The following is an 11,010-nucleotide window of genomic DNA, read 5'->3' as shown; positions in this document are numbered from 1 at the left end:
CTGCAATCTCAGACCCGAGCTCCCCCTTCTATTGGAGCTCGTGGAGTTGGGGTGTTGGGTGTACTATTGTCCAGCTCCACGTTACATTTGACTTCTGGTAGCCCTGGGGAAGGTCCCCCATTCACAGGACTATGGACTGAAACATGCAGGGTTAGGTTGATGCAATCACAGAGTTATATAGATATATGTTTTATGTGTTGAGGTCATTAAGTGTGGTTCACAACGGTCTTTTAAATTTCAGAATTATTATTAGGTGCAATTAGCTTGCACCTTGTATACATGTGTTGGGTCTATGTGTAATGTGTATGTTATTGTGATTTGGTTTAAGCTGTAATGTTGGTATATGTTTTTTTAATTGCTATTCATCATGAAATAATAAAACATAAAAAATATAATTGTTTGTACTTCGATTTGGTGTACTCCTGTCCCCTCCTCCCTGTCAAAAGAATGTGTGCTTACCCGCACCTGTTTTTTAAAATTTATTTTGAACCTTTTAGTGTATGATGTTAACGTCCTTTAGGGGTCACAATATACTAACATTATAAATAAATTAAAACATTTTAAAAATACTAAATTCGGACATGGCTAGGCACTGTAAAACCACAAGGTGGCGACAGTCGCATTACAAATACTTAATAACATAACATGAGTAAGTACACACAGACTGCAGTGAGTGCTCTTTTAGTTGGCCCCAGGAAGGCCATGGGGAAAGTGAGCTAGAAGAAAAGTTGGGGAACCCGTAACAGGAAAATTGCCTTTTTTCCACAAGGTTTAATTCATAACTTTACATAACCTGCAAGTTACAGATCCCAATCCCAGTTCAATGATTAAGGGACCTAATGTGTCGGCTGCTGCTGCTGAGACTTCAGTTCCAAACCCAGCCGAAAGGCTTAGGGGGTAATGCGCCTGCTGCAGAGATGTGTTGCTACCAGAAGGCCAAAAATGACCAAACCATGTAAGACAGTTCAGTGGGGGAGTGTGCCTCCTGCAGACTATGTAGCTCCCTGATAAAGATGAACGTTCCCGTAACACCACCTCAAACTATCACACTTCCGATGCTGGCAATAACAGTATCTTCAGCACTTAAGACATATATTGCAATGATTTGCAACCAGTGCTTAATTTGTAAAATAGGACATAACAGGGCCCACATATTTTCTGGAATCCATGTGACACATCAGAGCGCACTGCTCCCTGTCCACTGTTCACACCACCTACAGCTGCTCCCGACAGTGTCAATATACTTCGGGTTAAAGCTGCAATTTCCACCTGTTCTTAGAGGGCGATGGGTGCACTGACTACAGCATATGTTAAATGTACAGACACCAATCGGCATAGCATACGAGTTGTCTCTCGAAGTAAGATACATGTTTAGGGTTTCTTCAAACACATCATCGGTGACATTTTGCTCGGATTCTATCGCTGGCAGGTGGAACACGTTGACCATCTGTCTACAGAAAGAAGAGCAGACGTGTTGGCATGATACAATGATGGACACATGCAGGCAAAACGATTGTTGAACTGATGAACTTGTTTGTAAAACACTGCAGCAAGATCTTAGATAGATTGGCACTTGTGAAAGGCACTCCTCTTGAACAGGGGCCTTTTACGTTACCTTTCCCCTGTACTGGGGCTACTGGCTGGTGACTGGCATGCTGTCAGCTCCACGCTGCTGTGGCAGTGCTGCTGGTCATTAAGGTGGAGAAGGTGCACCGATGCCATGCAGGATGACTGGAGAGGTGTGCGGGCATGGCCAGCATGAGCATTGTCACCCTCCAACTTATTGTTATCCATAAAAATGGGTAACTAGTCCTGCCCTGCACACCTAGGTCATCGGGTTCATGAACAGCAATGGATCACCCCAGGATGCAGAGACCCATGCGAATGCACACGGCTGTTGCTTATTGTGTGACTACAATTGACTGACAGTTAAAATAATAAACTTGCCAAAACATTACAACATAATCAAACTGAGACTGGCACAATAAGTGCTGGGGCTCTGAAATAATTGCCAGGGCTGAGCCCTGCTCCCCCCCCCCAAAAAAATAAGCAGTGTCAAAATGTAACGTTAATAGCAGGAAAGAAGTGCCCACATTTAGAGAGTTAAAAAGGTGTACTTTTGAGCAATACAGACTAACACTTTCCAGTCATCAACTTTAATGCATTTGGCTGAATACAGTTACAAGCAAGTCAAATAAATAAAATATGCATGTGTGTGCGTATTATAGGTCTATATGCATGTGTGTGCGTATTATAGGTCTATATGCATGTGTGTGCGTATTATATATAGGTCTATATGCATGTGTGTGCGTATTATAGGTCTATATGCATGTGTGTGCGTATTATATATAGGTCTATATGCATGTGTGTGCGTATTATATATAGGTCTATATGCATGTGTGTGCGTATTATATATAGGTCTATATGCATGTGTGTGCGTATTATAGGTCTATATGCATGTGTGTGCGTATTATATATAGGTCTATATGCATGTGTGTGCGTATTATATATAGGTCTATATGCATGTGTGTGCGTATTATATATAGGTCTATATGCATGTGTGTGCGTATTATATATAGGTCTGGACACTGCCCCTCCCAAGGAGGCTCAACCGAGAAATAAGAAAACTACACAATTAGTTCGTCTTGCTCCTACGACCAGAATGAACACGAGGTCTGTAGGTGTCTGTGTGAGTGTGAGTGTGTGTGACTGTCCTCTCACTGTTCATAAACAACACACTCCCCTTCTCCTCTCAGTACCACAGGTGGAAAGCAGCGCCGGAGCACTATAAAAAGTCTCGCCCCCCTAACCTTCTAGGACTGCAGTTGTCATCACAAATGACACTCTCCTGCAATATTTAAGAGGAAATAAGCATACAAAAAGATTGCATGCAGTAGTAGCGCCTGGGAAGTCAGTAGGGTGTTAATTGAATTAATGCCCAGAGTTGTGCTTTCACGCCCCTCTGAATCCACATCCCTGGATACAAAGAAAGGAAAACTAACTGCACTGCCATAAACATGTTTTATTCTAATGAACCGACAAACACATGCTCTGGATTACAAGGGGGGCAATGAAACAGAATGGGTATTCATATTTAAACAAGCGCTTTTAGTTCATCAAGTGAGTTGATCATGTTGCAACTTTATTCGTAAAAAAAACAGCTATGGCCAACTTCTCAACAAGTCGATATTCAGCCAAATACAAAATGTACTTTTCGGTGCACCCCTAAACACAATGCAGTTGATGCATCAGTCCTTCTTCCGGATGTCACTACAAAGTTACTGCGCCCCACATTTCTTCACCAAGGGAGAGTGTTCCCTTCCCAGTCCATCATGGTTCCAGTGTTCTTCTCCGAGAGCGAGGCAAGCACCCGTAGCATTCCCCGCACGCTGGCGTCTTTGGTGAGTGGCGCCTGCAAGAGCAAGAGTGAGAAAACCACACGTTCATCTCCTATGTTACACAACCATGGAGCCGCCTCGTGGCTTTGCAGCATTGAAAATAGCAGGCATAATTATTACCCCAACCAGTGCTTTAAGTGGGCCGGGGCCTGCCGGGGCCGGGCCCCGGCAGTCTCCAGAAAGTGGGGCTGAGCCGGGGCCCCCCGTCCCACACAACATTGGCGGGATGCATTATCCCGCCACGGCCGCGGGCCGCGACGGGAGATGCGCCCTTCATTATGTCGGCCAAGCTGACAGAAGTGCCAGCCAGCCAGAGCGATGCTGAGGCTGGCGGCACTTCTGTCAGTTAGTGTAACTCCCTCTGATGACCCCTCATCAGGGTCATCAGAGGGAGTTACTGTCCCTTTGTTTTCCCTCCCCAGGTCACTGACCCCCGCGGGCTCCGTGATCTAATATGCAGATTAAATCACGGAGCCCGCGGGTTCGCAGAGGGTGAAAGAAGCCTCGGGCTCAGTGATCTATGTGCTCTGAGCAGATAGATCACAGAGCCCGAGGTGCTTTCTCCGTCGGCAAAGCTTTATAAAAGATGCCTTGAACTGTGTACGTTTCAAGCCATCTTTTATAAAGGTAGAAATATTTCTATGTTTATAAAAGACGGCTTGAAACGTGCACAATTCAAGGCATCTTTTATAAAGCTTTGTCGACGGACAAAGCCACCTTGCGGTTTGTTTTATCCGTCATCAACGCTTCATAAAAGATGCCTTGAATTGTTTACGGTCAAGCCATCTTTTAGAAACATAGAAACATGTTACAAATATCTATGTTTATAAAAGGTGGCTTGAAAAGTACACAAACCATAGTAAGGTAAGCACACAAGTGTGCGTAACTTACTATGGTTTGTGCACTTTTCAAGCCACCTTTTATAAACATAGAAATATGTAACATTGCTATGTTTATAAAATATGGCTTGAAAAGTACACACACCATAGTAGTACGCATACAAACATATAAATGCTCACATACATTTATATATTTGTTTGCGCACCTTACTATGATTTGTGCACTTTTAGGCCACGCCCACAATGAAAACCACGCCCCCAAACGAGGGCCCCCCCTCAATTTCTTACCCCACTTAAAGCACTGACCCCAACTCAATGAAACTACTTTCAGAGGCCAATTTCAGGCAGCTCAGTCTTCCCACCAAGAATTAAACCTGTTATCTGCAGGTTGTAAGCGTCTCTCTACTGTAGGTGCAGTAACACACTTAGTGCTATTTACCTCCACACAATAGCAGCTGGAAAGAAAAACCTCAGTAACGAAACTTGGATGTGGGCAGAATGGTAAACACCCCGATATACTAATTACCAGGTGGTTTTCAGCCCCCGCCACTCTTGCAATCAGGCCCCAAGTGTTGCGACACAGGACGTCTGCCGTCATTGCATGGCATATGTTGTGAGCAAAATAAAGGAAGCCAACTCATTAGGACACAGCAGTAATCCACTAACACCCAGCGTGTTTCTCATTCGCTGCTCTCTCCAGCGCTAGCTGCGTCACGAGAGGCGCACATCCGCCATGTTCTCCAGTTCACGGGGAACACATCTGGAGACGAGGTGGAGATGGGGGTCACCAGATTTTCAAGAAGAAGAAAAAAAATGGGTCAGACAACAACATAAAAGGTAGCACGGGGGTTGTTCCCGTTGTTTGCCGTGTAACCATGGAAACCCTCTGTCGGTTTTGCAAGGCAAGCAACATGCTTGCGAACGAGTGAGACACGTCCTTGCATAATTCATGTTTTGAGCCCAGCTCGCGTCTGCTGCTTTCTGAAACACAAGTATTTGTGTCCCAGTCTCTGTGTAAAGTAAGAGACCGCCGCAACATCGCACCATATGCGGCCTGGCAGTTTAATTACAATGCTGCCAGGCAGTGGTCGAAGTGTACGAAAAGAAGTAGTGGAACTATGTTCCCTGCTGGGCTGCCCCTGCTCCTCACAAACCCCATTGCCACAACCCCTCCCACTCACAATACACCCCCCCAAACACTTGCACCTGCAGTTTAAGGGAACGCTCAGTGCAGTGCACTGAAAGTGAAGGTTTCAACTTCTTCCTACACTTTTCTTTTAAAACAAAACCTTCCCGGAACGGTTTCTTTTTAAAATAAAAGTATAGGAGCTGTAAAAGGTAATTAAAAAAAGTATAGGAGCACCGCTCCTGACCGCTCCCGCTCACTTCGACCACTGCTGCCAGGCCACTTTTGTTTTTACAGTCAAATGATACTGCAGCAAACATCTCAGAAGCAGGGACAAGGTCGAAGGAGATGGGTTACTTTTTCGAATTCAAGCAGCGATTCGGACGATCAAATTCGCTACAACCAAACACACAACTTTGGGAATTTTTAACAACCACCCCCAACATAACCGTGGTACATTTTTGTTCTTTGCCTCAAATGCCTACACCGTATACAGTGACTCACGTTTCCGTGCGCACTCTGCAGTTGTTTCACACATGATGCGCGTTTTTGGTAGGGGCAAACATTAAAATCATACGTCGATTTGTTTAACCCTAGACCAGAACTCTTTTGAACTATCAGGCGAACTCTCAGAGAAGAGTGGTCCCCCATACAGGAGGAATCTGCATTTTTGGACCTACCACTACACAACCCTGTGCGAAGTACAGGGTAAGTGATATGTGGGGTTTCTATGAATTTTAAGGGCAGTTAAATCAATAAACTGTTTAGTATCTCAAACTTCTTAGTCCTTACCATTCTAAAACTAACCTCTCTCCCCCCCCCCCCCGCCATCCCCTAGGGTACTTTTATTCCTGCCCTGAGGAAGGCGTGTGTGGATGCCATTACTACTGGCACGCCGAAACATGTATCAATGCCCATGTGATTAGAAGTAGCATTGTTGAATCTTAGATTCTATACGTTCACATAGGTAGACTAGAGGCATGATTTTGAATTAATCCTGCTTCAATCTTCAAGGTATTATATACCCTGAAGGATTACACAATTAGTATTGTCAATAATTTATGTTTGATTTTTTAAAAATAATTTTGGCTTTAGTCAACCTTGGCTTTTCCTTCGCTGGTCATTTACGTGATTGTACTAAGATCATACACATTTGTCATTACTGTTTGGAATTTTGTAACCGTCACTCAACCCAATTGTTTTCTTTGTGTTTCACTTATATGCTCAACACTTTGTCTTTGTGTTGCATTTATAAAGATTTTATTCATGTTTGAGCTACGCTCTGTGACTTCCTTTGTACAATATGAAGCTCTATAAATAATTGAAATAACATACAGCCGCCTGAGTTGTTAACAGCGTGGATATCTGTTTGTTTACTGCAAAGAGGTATCCTAGCAGAGAAAACGGAAAGCTCCCTCAAAAATGACAAGACTCCTTAATAAGTATATGTAATATGTTTAGTGTGTGAAGAAAGTTAATTATGGTTTAAGAGGGGACGCCCGCTGTCATTTACTGCGCTCTCCAGCAGGTGGCTGCGTCACGAGCAGTACACATCAGCAGCGTTCTCTGGTTTACAGAGAACATAGCACTACGCCACCTTACCAGTTATTCGCTCTCTCTGTGGCATGCAATGCTCTAGCTGTGTGAGTGAGGCTCTGATTCCTGAGTCAAGAGGAAGGCAGAGGCTGGTTGTCTGAGCTCCTGCAATGGCCCTGGCACTGGCCTATAACACATAGCTTACATGCTTTTCCAAAAGATCAAATAAAACCGGAGCAGAAATGGAGAGCAAGCTGACCACATATCCTACTATTTTTGGAGCGGGGACGGCATCCCCTTTAACCTCTGACTTGCGCCACAGAAGCCCCCTATCTGCTGTAGGGGATCTCACTGTCTTGGAGCAGATCTTTGGGGAACAAGGGACAGCTGAGGGGAGGAGCCCAAGTAAACCCTTTCACCTCTGGCTGGATGAGGTATTGCACTGGTGTCCGAAGATGCTTCTGGGACCTCATTATGGAAATTCTGCTCGAGTGCAACTTTGCACATAATTAGTATTAGGGCACAATGTGTAGTTTTCACTGCAATGGTGCAAAAACAAAACTAAGGCAAATGTAACACTGTTTTTGTCTGTACTATGCCATCGCCAACAGTGAGTTGTTTTGCCTTCCATATTACGCGCTCTACGCTTGCCCATTCAAGCAAGAAGAAAAAGAAATGACCTGGGACATGGGTGCCAACATTATGACTATGCAAACCATTATATCTGCTACAACAAATGCACATCTCTGTGCACATACATCATACCCAAAAAAGGGGGTTCAGGACTCTGCTCTGTAAAAAAAAAACACCATTCTCTTTATTGTTTTGCTCTTACTGAGCTTTTCCACAGTTACCATTAAATAGCATTCATCAGGATTATTATATTACATTGCTATTCCTTTCTCTCTTAGAATTCCAAAGTTCTCCTTAGTATTTAACTTGATGTTCAATTGCACCACACAGAGCCATCTTGTAATTGTCAGAGTCATCAATTCATACCCATCCTTTTATTAATGCATTCGAACCGTTTCCCCTAATTTTAGAATGCCCATCTTTTCAACATTCCATCCTCAAAAAAACAATAAATGTATTTGCAACACTATGTCACTACCTCTATGGATGTGTACTGGTGGGCTGTCTTCTATGTCCATGGTAAGCAGGGGAAGAGCATAGAATGATGTGGTTTCTAAAAAGCACGTGGCTACCTGCAGAGATCATGGTGGATCCCCACTCAACATGTGGTGCAATTGACCCTGGCACCGGTGCCAGTGAATGGTACTGTTGTCTGGAGCAGACTGGATCCAGTCTCTGTTATAAGAGCAAAGAATAGAGGAAGCCGACCACTGCGTTCCCCTATCTGTCCCTGCATAACTGCACCAGAGGTAGGCCCGCAAACTAGCCTGTTCATATAACAGATTCAGAGTAGGGAAGCGGGGATGGAGGGAGGGGATCTAAATGGTTGAGCCTGTTGGTTAGTATGTATTGAATTTGTAGAGCACTTTGCCAAAACGGCTGAGCAAGAAAAGGTACCATAATATGAGAAAGATTAAATAAAAGACAAAGGAAACATCACAAGAACAGCAAATGAGTCTTCACAGAGGATCTGAACGGGACCAAAGAAGGAAAAGAGCAAAGTGAGAGATAATGTATTCCAATATTTAGGGGTCACAGAAGAAAAGGAGCGAAAAGGGTAGCCCACACAGGAGTGTAAAGGACCGTTATAAGAGGAAGAGATTGAGAGCGCAGTGAATGCGCAGTAACATAGGAGACAAGAGAATATGTCCTTCATGTGGCTGGCTCGAATGACTCAATTAGTGGTTTGATGGATCAAAGCTCTGCTCAATGGCTCAGAGGTAGTTTCTTGCATGGGGATAGGATGGTTCAACTTGTGGGTCAGTGGCAGCTCAAGGAGCTAGTCTTATTACAGGGACTCCTGCATAGGCATCAGGGCCGGCAATAGGCAGGGCCGACGTGGCCGGTCGTTCATGACGACAAACTCATGCCATTTACTAATGGAGCAGTAGCCGCCGCCACGCCAGCCGCAGTAGTAGTAGTGGACTTCTTTGCAAAATGAAGGCTCTCCCAAGCAAAGGGGGAGGAGCATTTCTCTTAGACAGGTGGCCACCAGCATTCTACCTCCGAGAAGAGATGGTGTGAAAATCTCCCCGCCCTTGTGCAGATGCACTAGCACAGGGTTTATTCTTTATGGTCTTCCTCAAGGATGTGGTCTTGATCCTTTGCTCTTTTCACTTCACACTGCTGCCCCTTCTGCTCTCAATTCCTCTTTTAATCTTTCATCTTTATGCCAATGATACCCAGATTTTTTTCTTTTTTTATTGAAAAATAGATTTAGTTGTTAAACAACTTTTTCAATTACAAATAAGACCATCAACATCAAATTAAAACGATTATACGTTCACATTAGTGTTTGAGAAAATAACTATTAGATCGTAGTGTTCGTGTCATAAAACAACAGAAATTGTTCAATGCATTTATCAAGGAATAATAAAATGTTTTAAAATCATCATAAAACCGAGAGGTAATAAAATGACAGAAGTAATTGGAGCTATAATAGTGACCAATGACAATAATATACGAAATTAAATTCGAGTTACATTAATCAAGCCTATGCCTGTAACTTAAATATTACAAAGCACACTATAAGTTCAACTGTAAGAGAAATTTCATTGTGACAATAATGAGAGAAGTGTTGGTAGGATTAACAACTTCATTCCACATTTGTTCTTTTGTCAAAGTAACTCTCTGTTTAAAATATTTTAAAAAGTGAGTCTTCCTCAATTCATCTAGTTCTTTACATTCAGGGATTAAATGCGCAGTGGTTTCTTGCTTATCAGGCAATTTGCAAAATCTACACCAAGTAGACAACCTGACTTCTTTTGAATATAATGCAATTCTTGTTTTTGTTGGGAATGAATTCAATCTAAAGCATAGGAATGTATCTGCATATAACCGATCAGGAAAAATTCTAATATAGGGCAGTACCTCATTTAATGCTTTAATTAAAAAAGATCTGCGTTATATGCTTGATAACCGGAGCATCTTTCGCTTGTTTCAATCCAGTCTTTCCTGTAGAGTTTCAACTTTGCTTTGTCAGGAAATTCCATTAGCAATTCACTGGAAACGGTTGCTGCCCTTGGGATTTCTTCACAAGTAGTTTTCCATTTTGTTATTGGAGTGGGGGTTAGGGTTTCTAGAAGATTTTTTATAACCGGAAATAGATTTTTTGATAGACTTGTAGACAATCGAGCTTTCCTGTATAGGGATATCATTGCCCAAGAAACAGCTACATTTAGAGAAATCAGACCCATTTTATATCGAATGAGGGCTATTGGAGTACAGATGGGCACTGGTAAAATGGCGTTCCAATATATCCCTTCTAGTAAGTCCCATCTAACCGGTTTATCCATTGTTTTGGTTTGACTGCCATAGGTAATGACCGGAATGACTTTTTGTAAGTAAAACATGCGTGCAGGTAATAATGAAAATCTCCCATATTTTCTCTGGAGTGCCTTGGCTTGAGTTGCAAGTAATCTCATTCTTAATGTAAGCTCTTCTTTGTACGGCCTCCCAGAGAAATGTGCATTTATGTTAACTCGTAGATATTTATAGTGGAGTATTTGGGATAGAGATTTATTGGCCAATTTCCAATTAAATGTATACTTGTCTTTTTTAGTGGAATGATTAAACACTAGAATGTTAGATTTCTTATCTCCAGATTATTGTCTTCAGCATATATTGTAAGGGCTGTGAGCTTTCTCTGGAGACCGATCGGTGTCCTATCAAAGAGCACAAGATCGTCCGCATATAATAGATATGGTATGTGATAAGTGCCTAACTTTGGGGAAAAGGATCGAACAGTCTTCAAAGCCTGATAAAAATCATTGATATAAAAATTAAATAGTATAGAGGCGAAAGGGCAACCTTGTTTCAGACCTACATTGGTTTGAATAGACTCTGATAAGAGTCCATCAGTTGAAAGTTTTATTTTTATTGTCGTGTTAGAATAAAACTGATGTATTAAATAAATAATATACAATGGACACTTTGCCTTTATAAGTTTATTCCATAGAATATGCCTCGAAACAGAGTG

General features: G+C 42.6%; 1 protein-coding gene across 2 annotated transcripts in view; it reads right to left on the bottom strand.

Annotated features, from left to right (window-relative positions):
• Positions 1 to 3,121: 3,121 nt before the first annotated feature.
• LOC138447946 (uncharacterized) overlaps positions 3,122 to 11,010 on the bottom strand; it is a 132,058-nt gene continuing 124,169 nt past the window's right edge. For both annotated transcript variants that reach the window (XM_069604475.1, XM_069604477.1), the window contains exon 5: positions 3,122 to 3,412. In XM_069604475.1, the coding sequence (XP_069460576.1) occupies positions 3,299 to 3,412 (114 nt within the window). In that variant the 3' untranslated portion in view covers positions 3,122 to 3,298. The remainder of the gene's footprint in view (positions 3,413 to 11,010) is intronic.

Source organism: Ambystoma mexicanum, chromosome 1p (genome assembly GCF_040938575.1).
Source record: "Ambystoma mexicanum isolate Mex_15411 chromosome 1p, UKY_AmexF1_1, whole genome shotgun sequence".
In the NCBI taxonomy this organism is placed as follows: domain Eukaryota; kingdom Metazoa; phylum Chordata; class Amphibia; order Caudata; family Ambystomatidae; genus Ambystoma; species Ambystoma mexicanum.
Note: the sequence above shows the minus strand (reverse complement) of the source record. Positions and strands in the feature narration are given on the sequence as shown.